At 33.7% G+C, this 26,959-nt stretch overlaps 1 protein-coding gene across 3 annotated transcripts; it reads left to right on the top strand.

Annotated features, from left to right (window-relative positions):
• Window positions 1–26,354, top strand: LOC128986254 (sphingomyelin synthase-related protein 1-like). 3 transcript variants are annotated; one of them, XM_054406515.1, is made up of 9 exons: window positions 1–564; window positions 8,326–8,478; window positions 15,564–15,695; window positions 16,351–16,395; window positions 20,258–20,478; window positions 21,112–21,245; window positions 21,915–22,070; window positions 22,370–22,589; window positions 23,360–26,354. In XM_054406515.1, the coding sequence occupies exons 1-9, from the start codon at window positions 349–351 to the stop codon at window positions 23,571–23,573; spliced, it is 1,491 nt and encodes a 496-aa protein (XP_054262490.1). In that variant the 5' UTR covers window positions 1–348; the 3' UTR covers window positions 23,574–26,354. The 3 variants fall into 3 exon arrangements, with proteins under 3 accessions (XP_054262490.1, XP_054262489.1, XP_054262491.1); XM_054406514.1 differs by having other exon boundaries at window positions 16,348–16,395; XM_054406516.1 differs by lacking the exon at window positions 16,351–16,395.
• The last annotated feature ends 605 nt before the right edge of the window (window positions 26,355–26,959 follow it).

Here is a 26,959-nt window from a genome sequence, read left to right as displayed (position 1 = left end):
TTCGACTAGCAGCAGAAGGCAAGGCAGAAGTACAGTTAGTAGAAATTGAACAGTAAAGTTTTCTACTGATTAATTAAGTTAATTACTGGTGCAGTTAATCAGTTTAATCCTGAATTTTTTCTATTTGGTTATTGCAGCCTCATGTGTGCATTAGCGAATCTACACAGTTAGGGCCTATTAAAAATATTTGGTTTAGGCCTAAGTTAGTTAATTATCTTGAAGAATTAACTTAGAAATAATTAACTATTAGGCTAACTTACTGTGTGTATTAGGGCAGTCTCTCGTCTGGACTTTAACATTCTTATTATTATCTAATAGTGTTAACATGACACTAGCTCCTTGATACAAATGTGCAAGTACCATAAAAAACAAAGCAAAATGTCTTCATCTTCATGTGATTCCAAAAACGTTATTGAATGGTCCACTGAGGCTGTTGCTGATTGGTTAAAAGAGAAGGGTCACTCTAAGTATGTTGATCTTCTCTGCAACCAACATAGTATTGATGGAAAAGCTCTTCTACTTCTGAATGAACACGATTTGCGAACTTCTCCACTGAGCATTCAGGTAGGTCCTAAATTTAGGCTGTGCTAACTTTAGCTAGGCTATAGCTATGATCTCCTTTCAAGTTAGGTGCTTAGGGGAGGAAATCTATCCCCTCCGGAGTCCGGCCTCCAATTGATCCTAGGTTTAATTTATTTAACGCAAACAAGAAGTGAGAGAAACTAACCTAGGCCTAATCCAACTCTACTAGGGTAAGGCCTCCTCTTAAGGGCTGCACTTTACTTGACGTCCTACACTCATTCGAATGAAAATATCAATCGATATATCGATTAATCGATTGCTTCATTCGATATATCGTTTGGTTAGTTAGGTAAGGTTAACCTAACCTAACTAACCAAACGATATATCGAATGAAACAATCGAATGAAAATATCGAATCGAAAAAACAATCGAATGAGTGTAGGACGTCAAGTAAAGTGCAGCCCTCTTAAGCTTAAATACAAGGCAGCGGCGAGACAAAAAGTGCAACACACTGCTGTTGTAACTTACTAATTTATAATGGAACATAAGGCGATGTGTAAGTATGTTTACACAATTTTGTTATTTCTGTTATTAAGTAACCATGGCAATAGGCATGCATTTGCGATATTGCCACACACCAATGTCGTGGCCTTCTATTAGAGAAGGCTTTGATCCAATCCCACCATGGTTAAATTGTAAATAGGCCTAGGCCTTTTAGAACAATAGGTAATAATTAACTCATACATGATGTACATGCTCTCTCCGTCCGTAGTCCTTTGCCTTAAGGAATTGGACAGGTCATGGTTAATAGGCTACAAAGAATAACCAAACTTAAATACTAGTTTTTGTCACCGTTAAGGTAGTCTATGTCATGAAAACTTAACTACACTAGATATTTTGGGTACTTACACTTCCATATCTGTTGGCACAAACAGCCGAATGAAAATATCGATCGATATATCGATTATTCGATATATCATTTGGTTAGTTAGGTAAGGTTAACCTAACCTAACCAACCAAACGATATATCGAAGTAAACAACCGAATAATCAATATTACTCATTCGGTTGTTTGTGCCAACAGATATGGAAGTGTACCCGATATTTTTTCAATTCTAATTTGAATTTTGTTAAACTCTGAATTTCAAGTACCGTCAATTGGGGCTACTTTTACTCGCGGGGCTACAATGATAAAACTTTTGTTTTTACCTCAAATATTTTTTTAAATTTTAGTTTTAGTAGTAACCATGGTAACTTATATATTAAAATCTTCCTTAACTTATAACATACCGTAGGTAATCTTATTTTAACACTCACTCAAAAATATATAGGCCTATAACTTATTCTTTGTTATCATAAAAAATATTTAAACATGAATCGATTTTTTTGCGAAAAAAAAAACGTCCCCGAACTTTTGTATGCACAACCTACCCACTTTTATCAAATTTTTTGGCATATTTTAAAAGCATATCCGTACCCCTTTAACCAGTGGTTACATTGTGACAAGGCATTAAAGCTCATTAGGTCTATACAAAGTAGCCCCATAGCGGGGCTACTTTGATAGCCGCCATTTTTTTAAATTTTTTGTCAAAGTATTTAATATAGATTTTTTTCAAATGCAGCACTCAAAAGAACTAACTGAAATGCACAATTTGGAATTTTTCTCATGGTCCTATCTCTTATTTAAAACATAAAAGTTACAGCCAAAAATCAAAAAAAGTTTTACAAAGTAGGTAGCCCCGTTTGACGGTAGCCCAAATTTTTTTGTTAGGGCCTGGTTTATGTTGGACTGCATGTGTGCCCTTTGTTCGGGTGTTGTAAGTGTGATTTGTAAAAGTTGGTTTAATGTTCTGTTACATAGCCTATTTAACATATTTAAGTCAACGTAGGCCTATTTAAAACTCAAACATATTTAAGCTAAATTAAGTTTAACTTATCATTCTTTTATAGAAAACCTAACTTAAAATCCAATCGATAACTCATAACCTAAATAGCCTATTACTAAGTTAATGTAAGATAAATGTATGCGATGGAGTCGTAAGCTAATTACAGTAGGCTAAACTAAGGCCTACAGCAAGGATAGCTTTCAAGCGCTCAACCTTGTATTTAAGGATAAGTTAAATGTTTTTTAACTCATAGTTAATCCATCAAGTTAAGTTATGGTTATGAAGTGCTCTTTTTAGCGAATTTCCCATATAGGGAATAAGCTATTACCGTAGTAATCATGGTAAGACCTGGACGCGGGACCGATTTTTTTTTTTTCGTTTTGAGGTCCCTAGAGGCCAAAAACACCATCCGTTCAAATTCATATATATACAGGGTGTTTCACGGGAACCCTGACAAACTTCGGGAAATGGTTCCTGGGGTCAAAACTAGAAAAAAATGTCCTGTAAGCATATGTCCTAAACTCAATCGTTTGCTATTTATACGTAAAAATGTGTTTTTTTAGGTTTTCAGTGTATCTGTTGAACATTTTAACCTCTAGATTAAAAAATCTTCAAGATATTTTAATTAAACTTGCATAGCTAGATAGAATATTAAATTACAAAGAGATTTCATTAATATTATGTGCACACATGTTGGGTATGACTGAGAAAAATGAGTTAAAAAATCAAATTTTCCCGAAAAAATGATAATCCAAAAATATTTTTTATTTTTGACAGCTCTTCATACTTAAACCATTTAGTCGTTTGGCTTGCAACTTTACCAAAAGTTGTAGAATTTAATGGAGAACAATAAAATATCAACTTGTGTATACCTTTTATGGGGATTATCTTTATCAAAATCAAAAATATTGTAAGGTAACACATATTAATTTAATTTGAAGGAATAAACAAAAATGTATATTTAGCTTATTTATAAACATACCTCACTAAAAATTCGTATATTGGTTTTCCTAGTTGAGAAGGTTCGTATAAAGGCCTAAAATCCTCCATCCTTTTCATTTTTTATGGTGTAAAACAAGCATACTCACTCACTTTTCTATGTTAACCTTATAGGGAAAAATAAAATATGACAACTTGCAAATTTCTGAACATATCTTATTAAAACTTGGCTTATGACTTATTTTGATTGAGGACTTTAGGATTAATGCCAAAAATTCCAGTTTTATATTCATTTTGCACAAAACTAGCACAATCCTATCCTTTACGGGAAATAATTAGTCTTTTCAACTATTAGTCCTAATGGACGTTTTGACCTTTTAAATTTAAAAATGTAAATGCTATTTTAAAAATAAGTTCTTCATAGTTAGTATAGGTTGACGTGAAAACATTTTATGGAAGAAAGTAAAATATTTTACAACTCAATCAATTTCAACAAATCTAGGAAGTGCACTAACTTGGACGCATTATTATAAACATTTAAAATCCTAACATTTACCAACTGAAGCTCATTGGGTTTCAGGAGGGATCGGATTATAAGGGTTCAGGTATTTGAAAAATCGATATTTGTTGTTATTATTTCGTAATTGATTACATTTTTTAGTGTGCAACTAAAAATAGCTTTGAATTAAATAGAATATTGGTAAAGCTGTAAATGCAGTTAATAAATCATCTGTTTTGCTCGGTCAGCTGATGCAATTTTTATTGTTGCATACTTTGTTTACATTGAATTTCCAGTCCATTGTTATTGGCAGTGAATATCATGTACACTAACAGTGAATATGCAGATATGGTATTTATTTATGGATTTTGTGATGGAAATTCAAGATCATCCGTTCAAGAATACGCTAGAAGATTTCCCAATAGGCGTACGCCTAATAGGCAAGTATTTACAGATCTATTTAATCGACTAAGGGAGACAGGATGTGTTAGAAAAGTTGTCCCTGACGGTGTAGTTCAAACTCCTGTAGAGGTTGAAAATGACATCTTACACTCTGTTCAGCAAAGCCCAGGAACAAGCGTAAGAAAGCTTTCACGACAGCACCTGGTGTCTATTTCTAAAACCTGGAGAATTTTACATAATGAAGGATTATATCCTTATCACTTAAGAAAGGTTCAGGCGCTTCACGCTGGTGATACCCTAAGAAGGTCTCAGTTTTGTCGCTGGGTAGCAGGAAATCGTCACCAAATTAAGTTCATACTCTTTACTGATGAAGCTCAATTTACTCGGAATGGAATAAACAACTCAAAAAATGTCCACATATGGGCCGAAGACAATCCACATGCCACAGTGGAGACAAACTTTCAACAGAGGTTTTCGGTGAATGTTTGGTGCGGTCTTTTAAATGACAAACTTGTAGGACCTCACATCTTAGATGGTGCTCAAAACGGTGTAAGTTATCTACATTTCCTAAACAACACTTTGCCGGAACTGCTCGAAGATGTTCCCATCCAGTCAATGGCAAGGATGTTTTATCAACATGACGGTGCTCCCCCACACAGGAGTCGAGCTGTAGTTGAAACGCTGAGAAACCGTTTCGAGGAAAAACTTATTGCTCATCAAGGACCAGTGAATTGGCCCCCTAGGTCGCCCGACCTGACTCCGATGGATTACTTCCTATGGGGATACATGAAAACAGAAGTTTACAGAAGCAAGCCTCAAACAAGAGAAGAGCTGGTAGAGAAGATTCACACCGTAGCAGAAACAATAAAAAGTAATCCTATCATGATAAGAGCAGCTACATCATCTCTGGTTAAACGTGCTAGACTGTGTCTGTCTAAAAATGGAGGCCATTTTGAAAACCTCATCAGTTAAAAAAACTTTACTTCAAGCCTTCATAGTTTATATTGGCAAAAAAAGAATGATGTTTCCCTAGTTACTGTTTTTCTTCTTTAATTTGCAGTAATTTAAAGCTTATTAAAATTATTATGATACATTATTATATTAATATTAATTAAAAACATACCACAACATGTAAAACTTGGGTATACTAGGTTATAATTATTTAGTTCCAATTAAACTATGTCAAATAAAAAGTTTTAATTAAATATGTACTTAGAAATATGAGAGCTATTTTATTTTATTTTTCCTCATAATGTTAACATAGAAAAGTGAGTGAGTATGCTTTTTTTACACCATAAAAAATGAAAAGGATGGAGGATTTTAGGCCTTTATACGAACCTTCTCAACTAGGAAAACCAATATACGAATTTTTAGTGAGGTATGTTTATAAATAAGCTAAATATACATTTTTGTTTATTCCTTCAAATTAAATTAATATGTGTTACCTTACAATATTTTTGATTTTGATAAAGATAATCCCCATAAAAGGTATACACAAGTTGATATTTTATTGTTCTCCATTAAATTCTACAACTTTTGGTAAAGTTGCAAGCCAAACGACTAAATGGTTTAAATATGAAGAGCTGTCAAAAATAAAAAAAATTTTTGGATCCTTATTTTTTCGGGAAAATTTGATTTTTTAACTCATTTTTCTCAGTGATACCCAACATGTGTGCACATAATATTTATGAAATATCTTTGTAATTTAATATTCTATCTAGCTATGCAAGTTTAATTAAAATATCTTGTAGATTTTTCAATCTAGAGGTTAAAATGTTCAACAGATACACTGAAAACCTAAAAAAACACATTTCTACGTATAACTAGAAAACGAGTGAGTTTAGGACATATGCTTATAGGACTTTTTTTACCAGTTTTGACCCCAGGAATCATTTCCTGAAGTTTGTCAGGGTTCCCGTGAAACACCCTGTATATACAGTATGTGTCCGTCAGCACGATAACTCGAGCAAAAATGATCCGATTTTGATGAAATTTGGTACAAACGTGTAAACCTACGTTTAACTTATTCGAACGAGTTCGCGATCCAGCATGATCGGACCATGGGAACGGGTGTTTACGGGGGGTTTTATGGGGTAAAAATAGGTTTTTCCCATTTTTGACCCAAAAACATAAAATTTAGCAATTTATTTCCAAACCATTTTGTAGAGCTTCAAAAAACAAATAATTTAGTATATTGAAGCGTTATTATGCGCCTAATGGTTACGGAGAAAATTCCAAAAAATTGTAAATTTAAAATTCCCATGTTATCCTTATGGAGAATGAGTAAACTGTTGTAGTTTGCTTGTTTATGAACATATTTTGATCAAATTTGGAAAATGTTTTTATTTCTTACTAACTATTAACATTTTACAAAAAAAAAACAGTTTTACCCTCCCTGATGCAGCAAACCTAAGTACTTGTTAAACTAATTCTATTTAAATCGGGAATAAATGTTATATTTTTAAGTAGACATTTAAGTGTAAATCCAATCAGTCAAATGGAAATTCGCTTAGTCTGCAGGTTTGCTGCGGCGGGGGTATTTATTTTTATTAACACGTTCGCTGCGGCCCTATCAATGGCGACGCAGCGTTGAGCGAACCCATTTGGCTTTCAAATATTTTGGTCTGACAAATAGCAAATGACATGCGGTGATGTTTTGCGTTACAACGAGAGTCGCGTAGTTTGCTGAAACACACAGATAGCAGCACTGTCTGGAACTAGCCGGTCCCATTGTATTGCTAATTGGAGGGAGAAAAACGGGACAACAAGTTTTCTAAGCCAGAATGAGATTTTACGGGAAAATTTACCACCAACCTACACCATATTAAAGCACCCATTTCTTGCTAAACGCAGACACAAAAAATTCCGTTCTTCCCGGTGTGATGTTGTGCAGAATTTGAATGGAATGTAGACGATGTCACTCACGGGTGAGCGTTCAGGTTGGCAGAAAGGACCTAGATCGAGTGGCCCGCAGCGAACTTGTTAAACAGAATCTTTCATTTATCAACCCCATAGGGCCTAAACTTGCACCAACAACTAATTTTCACAGATAGCATGTGTACAAAAGGGAAATGATAATGATAACTTAGGTATGTTACAAGATTGCAAAATAATATTATGTAAGAGATGAGAGAAAAGGAAGAAAATTAATGGTACTTTTGTATCATAGCCTACGGACCACGCTAAATCGGCTCCCAAATAAGACTTTAACTACGGTAGTTTAAATAACAAAATCTTCCTAACCTAACCTAACCTTTGGGTATTATTTTACCAACTTAGGTGTGGTCGGTATATTATGAAAGTGTATAGGCCTACCAATAAGACATAAGACATTTATTGATCTTTAGGCAAAATTACATGCAATCGATGTTGTCATGGACGCTTAAAATAGACAAGTCAGTTATAAGTACCGTACAATAGTAAAACATGCTACACTAAAGCTAACATAAAAAAAGTTAAAAAGACCAAACAAGCACTAACGAACAATTACAGCAAAAAAGCAGTAGGCTTACTTACATTGTAGCTAGCAACCACCACACACTGAATTAAACATATCAAAGTCTTTTTGATATTTTAGATTATAATTTAATCAAGAATCAATATTTTTATTCCGTTAGACATGTACATGCATTTGGATATGTCAATAAGGTTGATTACATGCTGCAAAAACACAAGTCAAAGATAAATTACAGTACAAAAACAAATCAGGCATTAACAAAAAAATCAAATAAGATACAAAGGTCATTTGACCCAGAGTTTTTAGTGTATAATTTGTACACTTGCCAAGAAATAAAGACATTTATTTGAGATATTTACGCCAGTGCTGTTCTAAAACAGAATAGGCCTATTATGTTACATTCTTCATCAGTAGGCCTATTACTCTTTATTTGTGTCCAAGCCAGTGGTGTTTCCAATGAAGGAACAACTGAAAATTGTAAAGGAAAGTGTGCCAAACCTATCAAACTTATATTTTGGGGATTGAACTCGTCTTTCATGCACCTAAACTGAGATGCTTTTTTAGGTTGGCAACATTCTCTGTAAAAATTTAAGTTTATAAACATTATTATTTTGTTTACAGATTTTGGGAGATGTTAAAAGGCTCGGGCTTGACATCCGTCAGTTGAAGATGGAGAATCGTCAAACTCTGGTTGAGTTAGGTTACGACCCCACCACTTTGCTGTATATACCTAATGCTCTCGTCAACAGTGCTGGCCTACCCACTAAAGCCGAGGTACGTCTGCATTTTTTTTAGTTAGGCTAGTGGTTGTTTGCTATTTGAGGTGATTAAAATGTCGGTGCATCAAAAAGGTAGGTAACTTTTTGTGTAGTTGTACAGTCTGTCAATGGCACAATTGAACTAACTAGTATGTATTATTGTTGCATTTTTAACTAGGCAAAAGCATGTCTAATTCATAAATTCAATAAGATGCTACTTATCAAAATTGTATGGTATAAAATGGTATAAATATGGGTATAAATTGGCCGAATACCCAACTTTCAAAAAATTCATTATGAACCGTGATAAATCTCCATTGCTTAAAATGTGTACAAAGCTTTATTAGTTTGTTACCAGTATTCATTGACGCTAATTGGCATTTAATTCTGGTTTAATCTATAATAATTTATCAATGAGTATAGTAACCAACGGGAAAAAATGGTTTGGCCGGAAAAGAATGGCACAACTATTTTTAGCGAATTTCCCATACAGGGAATGAAGCTATTACCGCAGGTCTCATGGTAAGACCTAGCTAGACCCAGAACCGATTTACTTTTTTGTTTTGAGGTCCCCAGAGTCCAAAAACACACTCCGTTCAAATTCATATTTATATATAAGATACATGTGTGTGTTCGTTAGTGCAATAACTCAAGCAAAAATGATCCGATTTGTAAGTAGGCCTACAATTTGGTACAAACGTACCAAACAGTTTGGTGACCTACGTTCATTCGAATGAGTTTGCAAATTAGCATGATCAGACTGGGAACAGGGGTTTTATGGGGGTAAAAATTGGGTTTCCCCATGTTTAACTAAAATAAAATAAAATTTTACAATTTATTCCTAAAACATTTTGTAGAGCTTAAAAAAGAAATAATTTTGTATATTGAAGCGTTGTTATATGCCTAACGGTTACAGAGATAATATAACATAATTTTAAATTTAAAATTCCCATGTTTTACTTATGGAGAATAAATAAACTGTTGTAGGCTAAATAATCTCTTTTTATAGGCCTAGATATTTTATAATCAAATTTGGTAATTTCATAATAAGCTATTAGCATTTCAATAACAAAACACACCTCAATACCTTCCCTGTACAGCAAACCTAAGTACTCATTAAAATTAATATTATTTAAATAGGAATTAGGCCTACATCTGTCAATTTAAAGGGAATATTTTAGTAGAAATCCAGCCAGGCACATGCAAATTTGCTTAGTCTGCAGGCAGGGGTATTTAATTTTAACACCAATATTATTTGTTGGCCTAAATATTTTTTCTTAGATTGGAATATTAAATTTTAAACTAAAACATTCTCTGATTCAATTTAAAAGTTCCGTAAGGTGTTGTACTTGATCTGCTTCTACTGTGTCATCCAAGAGTCTAGTATATTTATAGAGCATTACCTAGCTGTTACTGACCTACACTTGGTGACATAAATAGTCACTAGACTTGACCCCCTAAACTACTCATTTGACTCTACATACCAATACTTATTACTTGTAGGCCTGCTTGTTAATTTAAGATTTTGAAAATATTTATGGTAGCCTAATTTAAGTATTCTCGACAAGCAGCTTAAATCTACTAAACTTTTTCCATTTCCAAACAGTTGTTGGTTGTGAAATGTTAATTGTTTTCTTATTTCATTTGAATTTTATGGTCAAACGGGCTACTAGTTAAGTTAGCCTACTAGCTTAAAAGCGACTAAAAATATTTTTCCCTTTGTTTTTCTGTTTTGTTTGGATTGTTATTGATTTATTTGTCAGTTTTAAAAGATTCGTCAAGTTTTGTTGTTTCTGAGGTTTTTTGAGTTGTTTCAATGACTGGACCCCCAAACTCAGCCAATAAATTAGGCTAATATATATACTAATATTTTTGTAAAACATATAGGCCTACACTTATATTTTTTTTAAATAACATATTAAGACAATTGGACCATTTAAAAAGTTGGCCTGAATATACCGTACCTATGCAAGTTTCATTGGTTGGTTGCCCATAAGGCTGTAAAACTACAGTTGTTGTTGATCAAGACAAATCCAGTTTTGGTGAATTTTGCATCTTACAAGATTTTCCGTTCAATATTAATGCTGGCCAAATTGGAAGATCAATTTATATTGCTAGTTTCATGTTTAAGTTAAATTGTCCAGTTTCCAATTTTTTTGTAATCAGGATTTTAATTAATTATTCCCTTTTTTTACAACAGATCCACATTGAGTGTATAGGTATTAACAGGATTTTTGTTTTGTCTTTTCCCACAGATAAATGTTTAAAGCGATAGTAGTGTTGATTCTCAAGTTACAATAAATTCATTGTACACCTGTAAAACGGAACAAATTATTCTTATGAAACAAATGCTGTTGTCTATATGGTGGCACTAGCCTACCAGCTGGTGTAGCAGAAATATAGTTTTTTAATTGTACATTTTTACAACATTTAGGCCACAGTAAATAGTTAAACTTTTACTATCGTACACACATCAATTGCTATTTTTTTGTAGCATTTTAAAAGCTGAGAGTGGGATTTATAGATTCTAGGATGGAATTAATGGATTATTATGTTTTACATTAGAACTCTTTATCATTGTGTCAGTAAATTTTACTAAGCTTTATTCATAGAGTACAATTTATAATTACCAACTAATTAAATTATACCTAAATAAACACTAATCAAATAGGTTGCTTTAACAATTTCAAATTGGTTTTTGTTTGCAAAGTGTTTTTGTGCTATTTTCACATATTTTGTACACACAATCAGAAAAGAATAGCTTATTGTGTTTATATTGTGAAACTAATTTATTTACAAATGTGTTACTGCAAAATATTTTGCTTGGCCAATGAACGGAATAATTTTGCATCGCTTGCCAATTTCTGGATAGACATTTTACTAATCTACATTGTTTGTAATGTCCGAGTTTGGCAATTGTTGTTTTTGACATTGACCGGATTGATTTATCAATTGCACAAGACCTTGAATAGATAAGAGAGCAGACCTAACATGGCATTTTAGTAATTAATATCAGAGGTCGTGAATTGCTCATGAACAAGGTTTTAGTAGACTTCCCTATATGTTAGGTTTTGTTATCAATTGTACACACAACATTATCAGTGTACTGTCTTGTACTGAGTCATAGTATAGCATTTCCTACCTTTCTTCAATAGAATTTTTTTTATTATTGTCCTTCTGTACATTTTTGAAATGATTTAGTGTCAATTTATTTACAATGGTGGGTTAACCTTCTTACATAGACAAAAAGTACCTCATTGAGTATTTATTAAAATGAGCAACAACAATAAAAATTGTAAACTTAGGCCTCCTGATTTGCAGTGTTTATTGGAAAATTATTTGTGCTCCATTTTTGAAGGTTTGGGTTATGGATCATAAACATAAACAAATGACGTTTTTGGCCCCAATTCCTATACTAATAGCATTAACATATGGTTTAGATAGTTCCATTTAAACAATGTTAAATAATGTTTACTTTCGGGTCATTTGTTTATGTTTATGATCCATACCGGGTCTTTTCTAGTATTTGTGGTTTGTACAGACCACAAGTAATTACAGTACTTAAATGTATTTTCAAAATTTTGTTTGGACAAGATTTCTATTAATTTTTTATAAGTTAACAGAGGGCAAGAATTTATAGCAGGCCTATTTTTTTATTTTTTTTTGTCTTGAGTTGAGACTTAAACCGTTCTTTGTTTTAATTTAAGTGTTAAGTTATTCTCTTCTTTATTGTTTATGCTGGTGGTATTTTTTTTGTAAAGTGTGTGTGTGTGAGAGAGAGAGAGGGAGAGAGTGAGAGTTAGCCTATTCCAAATCTTTTTGGAAAAGCGGTCCAAACCTATGATTTGTTGGTTTTGCATGTTTGTAGGGTTTCAAAATTTTAGGAAATGAAATTGCAGTGTTTTATTTGTTTGGTAATTTTTCTACTTCTACCTGTTGAATACGTCCACATAATAATTTGTTTATAACACTGCTATCTCAGGTGTTATTAAGTGGTTATTTAGCAGAGTACAAGATATAAGTAAAGCCATATTTTAATCTATCAAGCAATTATGTCTAAAAATAGCTCAGTTATATCAAATTAGCCTTTATGTATGGATATTGTTACCGCATTACTATGAAAAGTGATCATAAAATTTCTATTTTATTAAGGTTAAGATTATTAGAAATTTGTAAATAAATAGAAAACATATCTTTTTATAATGTTTTATTGTAGGAAAAGAAATAATAAAACGAATTTACTATTACAGCTGTTCAATACGAGATCTCAGGGTCTCGTTCGATTATGTCATATTTAATTCCTGGGCTGTCTGAAGGTTGTCAACATTGTACTGGTTGGCCTAAACAAACACAGAGCGCTCTCTCTCCTTTCTTTGCGAAGTTATGATGCGCAAACGATTACTGTGCAACGTAATCTCGGGGTCTCGTATCACACCTGGGTAATCATAACGGAATAGATCTAGAGAACTCGTAACGCACCATTGGAATAATGCACGAACATATATAACTCATCAAACGTGTTAATCTTATAGGTCAAGGATAAAAACGACAGTATTTACCAAGTAAACTGACTCAACCACATGTAAACAGTGCACTCCTCTTTTGTCAACTTTCTTTCGGTGATGAAAAAGCGCTTAGTTTGGTTTGAGTAATGGGTTTTCTGAACAACTTAGTTGAAATATATTTGATAAGTTTTCTAAATACATTCTTGATTCATTTTCAAAATTAGCATAATTATTTAATTACTTTTACATTTATCTTTAAATATAGTTCAATACATCCACATTACAGTAGATTTTACATTTGATTACTTTCATCCTAAGGCTCTTCATTTTTATTTTGTATTGTTGACCTTTTGACTCTGTGAGAATTAGCTAAAAACTTCTCTATTTCACAGTTTAAAGTAACTGCCAATGTTAGATCAAGCTACTGTGTGTACTGCTGTAAAATAAACATTTTCCACAAACATTTTTCAACCATGCCGAACTTAAAAGGTGACTGTGTGAAATTTGTAGCATAATTTATGTTCCATTTATAATTATCATATAAGAGAACTAAACGAGATAATTAAACTGTATAAGACAGCACAGTATGTAAAAGGCTCATTTTACCAGGTTTTCTTTACTTTAAAAGACTTATTACACAGCTGATCTGGGAGAAGTTTGGATGTCTATAACAGCATCTAAAGTCAAGCATTGGCATAATGTTTTTTCCAATTCGGAAGTGTCAATAGAGACACTTTTCTACCTTTACAAATGACTTGTAAATTGAAATCAGTGTGCAACCAAGAAAGAATTTATCATATATCGAGACAACAAATTATGTTCTATAATTTCTTGCAAGAACAACAAGCTACTTTGTCAGCTGTCTATTTGCTTTGCTCAAGGTTAGGAAAACATCTGTAATCCTTAGTACACTTAGTAGTGTAATTAATTGTATAGTATACTTTCACACGCTATTTTTAAACTTTTATCCACACTACAACGTTGACTCAAATTCTGGACTAAGGACAAGCTCAAATCGTTCTAAACCCGTTTTTGAACAGAGGCCTAGTTAAATTAGTATTACAATTAGTTATTTAGTATTAGTTCAATTAGTAGTGCAAATTAGTATTGAGATTTTTACTGACCAGTTTGAAAACAATCTGGCAAGTGGTTGCTTATAGCTTTAAAATAAAGCAGCTGTAGTATTTGTAGATACATGTTTGCTACATGTCTCTCAAACTTGTTTTTGAAATGAAACACAAAGTCTTATCAACAAATACAAGATTTAAAGTGATAACATAAACCTGAGTTTAATAGTTGGTGAAAATGAGTGATTCTGCTGGGGAATTAGATTAAGTATCTCAACTGTTATTTAGTCCTGGCTAGCTTTCCCACATTACTGGTGTTTGAAAGTCAAGGTAATCCCATCAATCATTAATTAAACTAAGCTTACAACACACATTTATTCATCCATCTTTATATAAGTAATGAGTTTATATAAGAGTCAAGAGTCCTTGATAAATTCTTCACAAACAATCTTATTAATTTAAATTAACATAAAATCACCTTTTAGATCTCAATTATTGTTTTCTGCCATTCTTCACTCTGTTGGAATATTGATAAAGTTGACTTCTTTCAATAAAGTTTTAAAACCAACCTACTCATTTTTTTTTCATTTTTCCTTTTATTTCAAAGAATTCATTTCATTTCATAACTCTAATTTCAATATGTCATCTTGCATCTTGTTGTAACTTGTGATGACAGTACATCACAGCCATTCAATGTATTGTCAGGAGTTCCTCAAGGAGTTCACCTTGGCCCAATACTCTTCAGCCTATTTATAAATGACTTCAAGCTTGTAATACGTTCAATTTTTCTCATGTTTGCAGATATCATGAATTTCTTTAACATAATATCTAGTGACTACAATAAAATCATCCCAAAAATTTCCTCAGCAACATTGAAGACGAATACTGGTGCAAAAATAATGCTATGCAATTGCAAGTGGACAAATGTGTAGTTATTACATTAATACATCGCTTAGATTTCTCAATACAAGATTATACAATCAATGAATCTGTTCTCAAGGGATTTTCAAGGACAAATTCTGTCCTTAGGACTACACACCACAAGGCACGTAAAGGAAACTGCCAGGAACCATTCCTTTCAAGAGTTTGGGTGGGCAAGCAACCAATTCTCGACTGAGCATGTATTACATCTAACCAGAAAGTTCCTTTGCATTTCCTTTACTGTCTAGTGTAGCCATATCGCCTTAGATAGAAAGGACTTAACGCGGTACAATGAAGCGCCACACCTTGAAAATGTCAATTTAATGCTCTTTTGAGGATATACCAAATTCTGCCAGTGTCGTGACCCGTCTAGTCCAGCAGCTTCCATTTGACAACCCAGAAAGTATTACCCAGAAACTTTACTTGTCTTTGCCTAAGTTAGTAGCGTAGTCCAAACTTCCGCAACTATTAATTAGCCAATTATCAGTGACAGCTGGGTCCAGTTCTAAACATTCAAAAAGATTACTCATAAAATATTTTATCGTTCAAGCTTCCGATTTGTAAGATGAACCTCTAACACAAAAGTAAAGTCTGTGGTGTTGTTCCAGCTGGACTATTACTACTCCATGCGTCAACACAGTTTAGAGGCCTACACGACAGAAGACTCGTACCTCTTGCCTCATTCGTCACCTTCATCAGAGGATGGGACTGTTACTGCCTTGCGGCCTGAGATATGGAAGGTAATGCTCTGAATTGGGATACTACAAGGGTGTGTTTTCAGCCCTCTTCTTTTTGTGTACTTGTATTCCTTGCTGTTCACAGTCAAAATTTTAACGATCTTGTTTATTTGATACTTTTGTCTGTTAAACCATTCTGTGTTTAGTTAAAAAGAAAACTACTTATTGGTAGGCCAAAACGGTTTAATTTAGAAGATCAGAATAACTTGAGTTAAAATCTCCGTTTTAACCAATGATAGGCTATAAATGAACAGTGAAAACAACTACTTTGGGAAGTAAAATTATAAATTGTATCAGCTTGTTGCATGCATTCAGGTAAAACTAATTGTACAGAAACATTTTTTACTTTTCAAAACCCCATTTTTATCATTGAATAGTAACACCCTGGTTTCAGTGATTTCGAGATCAAGGTAAATTCTTAGAATAGTCTTAATTACTAAATACGACTTGGCAATCAGTTAAAAGAATTACTATGAACAATGAGGTGCTGCTTTAAATATTACTTTAGAGAAGCCAATTCAAATGACAGCATGACTATTTTTTTGAGCTTGTCCAAAAAAGCTTGCAAAAAGTAAGTTATTGAATCGTTATTCTGTATAGTTGGATCTGAAGCACTCAACTTTTACATTTCTTAATATATATCAAACACTTTCAGCAGCTGGAAGAGAAATTCTATCGCCACTATCGTAGTAACCATATCAAGGTAATATACATTTACAATCTGTCTGTGGGGAATAATGGTTGTTAGTGTAAAAATAACACGTTGGTGTATTTATTGTTTTAACACTGGTTTCCTTCCTACAACACATGCAACTGATGACGAATTCCCAACTGTTTAAACAAGGTCAAATGATCAATTGAGTACTGTATGATACTGTAGACAATGGCATTTACAATCAATTTAATACGAGTTTGTTTTAATTTCTATTAGAAACATTATTGGTATTGCTAATTCCATATGTGTTTTTATTTACTTTACATTCCATCATGAAATCACTGTTTTGTAGTGAATTGGAAAACAACAAAATGATCAATAAATTCATAGCTTTGAGACAAAGTACACTTTTAGATTTTAAAATGAACCATGAGCTTGATCACGGCAATGTTTCGTAACATTTGTGATGAACGAGAAAAAAACTTTGGCCTGAAAAAATTCTTACAACTCATAGTATACTGTACAACAAATTACCAACAATACTTAAAACTTTCTTCAACATCTATTTCTTATTAGTAATGAAATATAATTACTCTTTTTAGTCTTTTTGGTTGTTCATTCTTACTATTCTATTAGGCTACTTGTAAATATATTTTGCATCCTAGTTTCTGATGTTTTTAGCGAATTTCCCATACAGGGAATAAGCTATTACCGTAGGTCTCATAGACCTAGACCCAGGACCGATTTACTTTTTCGTTTTGAGGTCTCCAGAGCCCAAAAACATCCTCCGTTCATTGGAATGCATATATATGTGTTAGTTTTGAGAAAAAATTATCCAATTTTGATGGAATTTTTTACAATTGTGTAACCCTACGTTTATTCTTATGAGTTTGTGAAAAAACCCTCATTACCTTTTACCCCTGTTTAAAGGGGTTTTATGGGATGAATCACAAACATGATGGGATGAATGGGATGAGTATCATAAAAAACGCTGCGGACAAGCCTTTATTAAGGCTTATTCAGTTTTGTATTATATAAATTCACTAGCTGTACCCGCGGGCTTTGCCCCGTTTAACTTCTTAATTTTCAAGATGAGCTCGTTCACATGGCTCAATCACGTCCTGGTTGAAGTTTGTTCGCTACGCTCACTCACCTTTAGGTTGGAGCTCGTTCGCTGCGCTCACTTGCCTTCAGGTTAGCTCGTTCGCTACGCTAACTCGCCTCCAGCTTGAAGTTCGTTCGCTACGCTCACTCACCAGTGATACTTATTTGCACTAATTTGCATACTAATTTACAGCTAATATAGCTGCAAATTAGCTGTTGTCATAAATTAAAAAAAAAATAATAGTGCTGCACCCTGTTGGTAATCCTTGTAACTTTAATGCTAGTGAACATCATAGAACAGAACCAACTTGTTTAATTAAAACAGCTCTTAAGATTCATTAATTCCTTTTAAATATGAAAAATCATAAGGTTAACATGGGAAACTCCAGAGCCACTGGGGCGGAGCCCGAAAGCCCGATCAGAATAAAAACTACTTAGTTTTCCTATTTAATGCCCAAAGAATCGTTACTGTACTGAATTTCAGCCTCCTAGGTAAATGGGAAGTGGGAGAATTAGTGATGAGTGAGTGAGTGAGCGTGTCAGTGAGGGCTTTGCCTTTTATAAGTATAGATTGTATATGCGCTGTACCAAGTAATAAATAAATATTCATTATTAATTCACTTAGTACAAAAAAAAAGTACAAATGTATTTTTCCTATTTTTGACCCTAAAAACAAAAACTTCATAATTTCTTTCCAAACCAGTTTGTAGAGCTTAGAAAAATAAATAGTTTTGTATGTTGAAGTGTTGTTGTATGCGCAACGGTTACGGAGATAATTAAAAAATGGTGAATTTAAAATTCGCATGTTATTCTTATGGAGAATAAATAAACTGTTTTAGTTTGCGTGTTTATAGATATTCCTAATCAAATTTACATTTTTTTCTGATTAGGCCTAATCAAATTTGCCTATTCTGTTTATTTCATACTAAGATATCATCATTTCAATAAAAAAAAAAACACACCTCAACACCTTCCCAGTAGCAGCAAACCTATGTACAGTACTGGTACTCAATAAAAATTAATGTTATTTATGAAGGAAATAAATCTGACAATTTGAAGGGAATATTTTAGTAGAATCCCAGCCATGTAAATTTGTCTGCAGGTTTGCTGCAACGGGGAGGGGGAGTATTTATCTACAGCAGGAGAATTATTTTGTTAAAGAGAGAAGAAATTCAAAATATTTCAAAGGAAAGCTTTCCAATCTTAAAAAAATCAGTGAACTTGCCACTGTTGCACCATTGTTTGAGACACTAACCTCTAGTGTAACTGCTTCTTAACTTATTAAAGAATCTTTAGCTGTTTATCTTTTTCACTGTTTTAAGCTCCTTTTTATTTCTGACAAAACGAGTCAGTTTAAGTAATCCTTATCATTACTATTTTACTAGTACATGTCAGCAAACCTTTTAGGGTTATCTCATGTAAAGGTTATACATTGACTATGGGTAAAAAACTAGACTGGGCAAGCTATATCAGTCAGGGTGTTTGATGTTCAGACTAGCCAAGCTATATCAGTCAGGGTGTTTGATGACTGGCCAAGCTATACCAGTCAGGGTGTTTGATGTTCAGACTGGCCAAGCTATACCAGTCAGGGTGTTTGATGTTCAGACTGGCCAAGCTATATCAGTCAGGGTGTTTGATGTTCAGACTGGCCAAGCTATACCAGTCAGGGTGTTTGATGTTTGGACTGGCCAAGCTATATCAGTCAGGGTGTTTGATGTTTAGACTGGCCAAGCTATATCAGTCAGGGTGTTTGATGTTTTGACTGGCCATGCTATATCAGTCAGGGTGTTTGATGTTTAGACTGGCCAAGCTATATCGGTCAGGGTGTTTGTTTGATGTTTAGACTGGCCAAGCTATATCAGTCTGGGTGTATGTTCAGACTGGCCAAGCTATATCAGTCAGGGTGTTTGATGTTCAGACTGGCCAAGCTATATCAGTCAGGGTGTTTGATGTTTTGACTAGCCAAGCTATATCAGTCAGGGTGTTTGATGTTTAGACTGGCCAAGCTATATCAGTCAGGGTGTTTGATGTTTTGACTGGCCAAGCTATATCAGTCAGGGTGTTTGATGTTTAGACTGGCCAAGCTATATCAGTCACAGGGTGTTTTATGTTTAGACTGGCCTAACTATATCAGTCAGGGTGTTTGATGTTTTGACTGGCCAAGCTATATCAGTCAGGGTGTTTGATGTTTAGACTGGCCAAGCTATATCAGTCACAGGGTGTTTGATGTTCAGGAATGCTTCAAGTGTTCAATCAGCTGTCTACTTAGGCCTAACTATTTCTGCTTGAATCACTAACTATTTCTGCTTGAATCAACTAGTAAAATATGTTCCCTGAACTTATAAGGGATTCATGTCTACTACCTCAAACTATATGGTTGATTGTATTCCCTACCTAAATTAAGAGAGCAAGTAAAAATCAGCCACACTATGCAGACGGCTACAATGATTGCATTGATAGCCCTAAACATTTACCACTATTGGGAACGAGTTGGTGTAGTAGAAGAATGCGGAACTTCAGTCCTCAAGGTTGCTAGGTTCAAATCCCGCCAATCACTTGTGGATTTTAGGTAGGTTATGTTGCAGCGACCCTCTAGGCCTAGCCTGAAGTAATGTGAAAACAGTTCCAGATGAGAGTCTAGCGTAGAACGTTACGGTATGTTATAGCATGTTATTTTACTACTGCAGCACTTGATAGGAAAGGTCAGATAACCAAAGATTGTATTGTTGAGATTCTACTGTACAGTAAATTGTAAATGTTGTTAAAGACTTTTAGTTCTAAACCTAACCTAGTGGTTTGTCCACAGGCCCTGATCGCCCTAGCCTACCTGTTTGTGGTAACGTGGATCACAGCGTTTGTGATGGTGATTGTACACGACCGAGTGCCAGACATGAAGAAGTACCCGCCACTGCCCGACATCTTCCTAGACAATGTTCCACACATACCATGGGCCTTTCACATGTGTGAGTGGACTGGAACACTGCTGCTACTCATCTGGCTGGCTGTCCTGGCCTTCCACAAGTATAGGTAACATTGTCTTTTTGTACCACTTTTACGTCCAAGGATGCTAGGCTCTTGTATTAAAAAATTCTTAGCAAAACAATTTTATTTTGATACAGTTACATTTCCCAAATTTTAAGTTTGGTTGGATTAGATACCTAGATGCCGACTCACAAAGATGAATATTTTTTTCTCAATTTGAAGATGAGTGAAGGATGAAAGTTGAATAAATGAGATGACAGCTTTTTTACTGACTAAGTTCAGCTGGCTCTTTAGTCATGACTATTTATAAATCCCAATCGTCTAGGACATTTTTTGGCTTGGGCCCTTAAAGGTTTAGCCCAGATGATAAAAATTGTTTTGTATTGCAATCAAATGTAATTGGACCTATAGGCCTACATATTAAATTTATTTTTCTTCGGGTTGTAGTGTCAAATCCAATACTAATTGTATTATATAAGTAGCACTCACTTTCTTTTAAAGTAACAATAATGGAGCATTCCATAAAGTACCTTCTCGCATAATGTACCATTATAAACAATTTAGTTGATCAAATAGAACTACTGGCAACCTGAATATCTTCAATATAAAATCTTGTGAACTATCAGCTGTTTAGTCAGATCATGCTCAGTTTTAACATTATGTTGTGATTTGCCGTAGGTTTATACTGCTGAGAAGGTTCTTCGCATTGTCAGGAACTGTGTTTCTGCTCAGATGTATCACGATGTTGATTACTTCTTTGTCAGTTCCTGGCACACATCTCGACTGTACTCCACGTAACTCCACTTCTAATGGTAAGTGTTTCTTCTGTAAAATATCATACTCACACCCATATTCTTGGCTATTGAGACCTGGGCAGGTTTTTGGTCATACCTACAATGCCTCTTCATTTTTCCTTATCGTTGAGCACGTGGTTTCTATTTCAACCTCAGCCTGCCAAACAGTTGTTTGCTCTTTGGGTTATCCTGGACTTCATAAATACTATCCCAAATAGTAATATTGTCAAATTATTACAAAATATCAAACCAATCACAAACACAGTTTCAATCATAAATGTGATAGTTTTGGTTATTATTTGGTATGATCGTTTTCATTCACACTCTTTAAAGTACAATGCAAACTCTTGAGACTCAGAAAGGAGGGTTATTGATACAAAAATATGGTTTTGGTCACATGAGAAGGGAGTTGCAGGAGTAAGAGCAATGATCGTAGGCCTATAGATCTCAACGTTAGATACCTACAAATTGAAATACTCGTGTTTAAATCTGAAACCTATGTTCCCCAAATCACACTTCTTTGTAAAAGATAACTTTTTAGCAAACTAAGGACAAAAAGTTTTTAGCCTTCTAAAAACACAGTTTAACATTATGGTTTTTCAAATGTACGAGAACTGTGCAATTTTATTTTGACTCAAGTTTTATCTTGTGTTTTGAAAAGTATGAAAATGATGTATATTGTTGCAGAGCCCCTGCTTCTGGACTTGTTAGACAAGATGAAGCAGGCGTACATCATCTGGAAGGGAGCTGGCATGTCTATACAGGGGGTGCGGACGTGTGGGGACTACATGTTCAGTGGCCACACTGTCGCTCTCACCATGCTCAACTTCTTCATCACAGAATGTAAGTACAAGTTAGGTTCATGGTAGCATGAGGGTTTATAAATATTTCCCTTATTTTCTGCAACAGATTTACTTATTTATTAGTATAGTTAAATTTGGTAAAAGAATTTGGGTCAAGCCACTTAGCATTTGTCGACAATGTTGGATTATTTTTTAGCTTTCATTGAAATGCTCAGATATTGTACCCAAATATTAAAGGCACAGAATCTCAAGAAAAGGTTTGAATCCAAGATTAGATTGGCTAAATTCGAGAATAAAATCTAAGAAAACTAAACTATAATTTGAATTAATTTCTGACAGATACTCCAAGAGATATTTACATTCTGCACTTGTTCACGTGGATGTTGAACTGTTTCGGGATCTTCTTCATCTTGTCAGGACATGAGCACTACTCTATCGACGTGTTCATCGCCTTCTACATCACGTCGAGGCTGTTCCTGTACTACCACACGTTGGCCAACAACCAGTCCCTGATGCAGAGAGATACCGGTCGAACCAGGATATGGTTCCCGTTGTTCAGGTGAGTCGTCTTTGACAAATTTAAACTAGAATTTCTTTATTGTTAAATTGATGAATACTGAGAGGGGATACAGAGTGAAGGATGCGTAAATGAGCCAAAAATGGGGATGAGTGGAGGTGGAACAGGTAGAGGTAGGCTAATAGGTAACAACAGGTAGATACAATATGGGTGTGTCTGTTTGTTTTTAGAATAATCAAGCTTACTAACATTTCCTCTCCACACAGAAGACCTTGGTAGTCGTGGATGACAATGTACATTTCCATTTTAGAGGTTATAGCTCTGTCATCAGGTCACAATAAAAAAATTCTCCTGGAATACTCGTCAAACCATTACAAAAGGTTTAAAAACACTACACACATGCATGTCAAACATTGTGGTTATATGCCGGCCCTGGCTTGCGATGGACTCCAACTGTTTGTTTTTGCCGATTTTGATTTGAAATCTTTAGGTTCTAATAGAAACAAGATAAGATTTTGACTTAAAATTCAGTCAGACTTCTGAATTTTTTTTATTGTAAGTTCATACTTGATGGGTATGTAGATTTCCCTTATCATCTATAATAGTCACAACAGCTCATAACAAGAACTGAGTATATAGGAACTTGCTAGAATAGTGTTGGAGGAACTAAAGAATACAGGATTTGTGTGAGATTTAGCCTAACTGGCTTTAGTTAAAAGCAGCTTGTTGCGGACCTCAATTTACAGACAACCCTCATTTAAGCTATTTGAACAAGTTTAAAACTTAACAAATTTCACTTGGCTGTGTTACAGTTTCTTTGAGTCTGACGTTGACGGGATTGTTCCCAACGAGTACGAGTCACCCCTGGTGGTGATCAAACAGCTGTTTCGGCTGGCCAAGCAGATGTACAAGAAGTCTGTGCTGCTCTTCCACGCACACTTCTCCAACGTTCTCACGGAAACCAGGATCAACCTAGACCAGAGCGCCGCCGCGTCTATACGGAAAAACAAACGAAAGACACAGTGACCACCGCAGATGCTTCTGTTTGTTTTGTAGATATCGTAACGTTAACCGAGTTTTCCAGATTTATATCGCTGTTACACTGTTGATATGTAAAGTTGCTGTACAGCCTATCGACGTTGGCAAGACGCACGATTTGCATATTTTTTACGTTACTCCTTTATCGAACACTCGTTTAGTTCCTATGTACATTAGATCTTTTTATCAGGCATTTATATGTATCGGATATTTATTAGCATATCATTAGAGTTAGCTTTAATATATCTAGAGGTGATATAATTGTAAGTATTATAGGTCTGTTTTTGACAATAACATTTCAGTCACTGCGCTGCTTTAACTTTCAAGACGTCTTCACGTAAGGATGTTCGCATTCCATTGCATTCGTCTTGACAATTTATTTAAGAGGTGTAAATTGTGCATATGAATCCATTTTTGTACTTCTCTAGAGGTTTTTTTCTGTTTTTGATTGTACTACTCTATTTTACGTTTGTACTTAACTTTCGCTTGATTTGGTGTTTATTATGTTGCTTTAATAAAGATTGTACTTTGTTACTACACATTTTTGTGTTGTACTGAATTTATGTAAACATTTTCATAGTTAAATTAGTTTACCTTATATTTTCCTGTAATCACAAAAAGCAATATGATTTAATCTTCCTAGTTTGTAAAATTGTAGAGTAGTTAATATTTCTACTCCATGGTTGTCTTCTCCTCTCAATGAAGATGTTCTAAGGCCTAATTGTTAGGTTTGTGCTCAAATCAGTACTGTAATTCAAGTAATGCATTACTTATTTAACAGTAGTGCAGCGATTCTGTTACTATCAAATCTGTGAGGTTTAGTAAATGGGTGCATAGACGAGAAATTATGACTGATGTGAAACACCAATAGTAGATTGTTGTTGCTAGTCGTAATCGGTAAAAATTCTCAGTTTCTTCCGAACATTTGTTTTAAAATTTTTAAGTTAATCTACCTTAGCCTAACTATTCCCCTAGAAACCAATTTTAGCATGAATTACAGTTTATTTTGGAAAACTACTCCAATTATATGAAAATATAGGTGAATAAAAGCTAATCAAACATTAAAAGGTATCTTTAAATTGATTTTTTTGTTCGTAGCCCAACAGTGATATCTCTCAAGCTAGATAAATAATAAACTGTTAGATGTGACAATTTTCCTACATCATGACTTTTTCCTCACTATTGGTTTTTCATCAGTTAATGATAGGTAGCTTTAACTGATCTTTAGTATGACTTATCATTTTTGAACATATTTCCAACTGGTTTTCCCTTTGAACTTGTTTTGTCCCACATTATGGTACATTTGAAATGTAAATGACTTAAGGAATGTCTATGTTTTCTTGCTGATTTACCTTTTGATTCACAACTGTCAGATGGTGTTGATTATGAAATCAAGGGAACAAAATGTGAAGGTAATTGTAATTGCTTAGCTATTGTCAATATTGAAAGTTTATCATGGCACAATAGATGTGAAATCTTAGTCAAACTTTTGTCTACTAATTGAAAACTTAGATGTAAGAGTTTTTCAAAGCCTTTTTGAGGGCTGTCGCCTTAAAAACTCTAAATAAATATTTCTCTAATTACTGTAGTGCTATAATTTGGCCACCCGCTTTTTAGGTAAAATTCATAAATTTATTTTTTACATTTTCAAACATGCAAATTGTTTCTAACAAATTTATTTGTGCTTAGTAAAATTTGTCTTCCTGTTACACTCATAATCAAAATTAAACGCAAAATCTTCCATTTTTATTTTGTTCTCGTCCAGTTTTTACAAATTTAAAATGTTTCAAAATATTATCAAATTGTATAAAAAGTTTTGTTTTGTACTTAATTAACCATAGCCTTCCATTTTAATAATGTGCATATCTTGTTTAATATTTCAACCATGCATGTTTCGCTAATACAATATTTTGTAACATTTTTGTAGCAGCAGTCTTGTTCATTGTAGATATGTTAATAGCAAATTTGATAACCAAAGACATTCTTCTAGGATATTATATTTTGCAAAGTTGTTATTTATACGGTTTTTGTTAAGAATTGTTCGAGCACATAATGTGAAACATTTAAAAATATTTTTAAGCTAAAGCTGAATATAGCAAAAACGTTGAATCGATATGTGATTTAGTTTAATGTATATTTAAATGGAATTTAGAACAGCTATTTACCATGCAGCTTTAAAAGTTGAATTTAATTATAAGCTCACTTGTCTATTGTTGTTTTGCTAGCCTATGAAGTGGTGCTAATATATGTAAAATCTTGTTGTGATCTGTTGAGTTTTGGTAAAGACACGTGTTATTTTGTGCTAGACGGATTGTAAATATTGTTCTGAATCCATTGTTGAATTTGTTTTGTTTTGCCTGAAACCAAATCAAAAATGTTTATGGCAATTTTTTTAATGAATGTAATCTCTAATCAATAACATAGTTAATTGTAAATATGAGTTTTATACTTTGTTTACGACATATATGGAAGCAGTTAGTTGTTAAACCTTTAATAAATGTTGCTTTATTATAGTATGAACAGCACAATGTATGGAGTAAGCAATCAATTCTAAAACATTTGAAAAAAATATTTATTAGAGATATACAATGATAAAATGTTTAGTATACATTTTTACTGTTAAATCTAAAACAGTGTGCTTTATGTTCTTCCATTTAAATTTTATGAGCATTTATTTAGTTCTCGATAAATGGTTCTTTCCAAAAAAAAATATCAAAGAATTTGGTGTTTTAAACGGTTATTTTAAAAATCAAAACTATGTTCAGTATTAAAATTGATTTGTGTTGTAATAAATTGGAATTTATATTCTCTTTTAACTCTTTATTAGTATCCATTCCCTACCAAAACTTTTTCAATGGAGATTAAATAATTTTCTCCCAAAAAACTACATTTCTACCCTTAAAGAAACCCCTGAAGTAAAAGTGAGCATGAACCTCCCAATGTGAATGAGCATGGTATTGCATTCAATAAAGATTAAATGCAGGGTGTCCACATTCTGGAAAGTCAGGGATAGTCATGGAAAAAAATTATGGTCATTGAAAGTCATGGAAATAGGTAAAAAGTCATGGAAAGTCATGGAAATCCCCAATGATGGATGGATTTCAGGGGACCTTTCAATGCTCTAGTCGGCCGTAACCGCGACTATTGTAGCATTTTTCCGAATTTTTCACAAATGTACGACAATTTCAATTTATACAGTTGTCTTAGTTTATGGGTTTTGAGTTTGTATTAGTTCATTGTTGTACCTATTGTACTCCATTGTTATCTGTTAATACATATTCCAATATTTTCTGTGAAATAACTTGTCGAGGCAGAATTATTCGTGTGTGTACGGTATATTATAATTTTTGAGTTAAGTTCGTGAGTCATGGAAA

This window comes from Macrosteles quadrilineatus, unplaced genomic scaffold (genome assembly GCF_028750875.1).
Source record: "Macrosteles quadrilineatus isolate MER2022 unplaced genomic scaffold, UCM_ALF_1.0 Scaffold_2__2_contigs__length_208266976, whole genome shotgun sequence".
Classification (NCBI taxonomy): domain Eukaryota; kingdom Metazoa; phylum Arthropoda; class Insecta; order Hemiptera; family Cicadellidae; genus Macrosteles; species Macrosteles quadrilineatus.
This window is presented reverse-complemented; position numbering and strand designations above follow the sequence as displayed.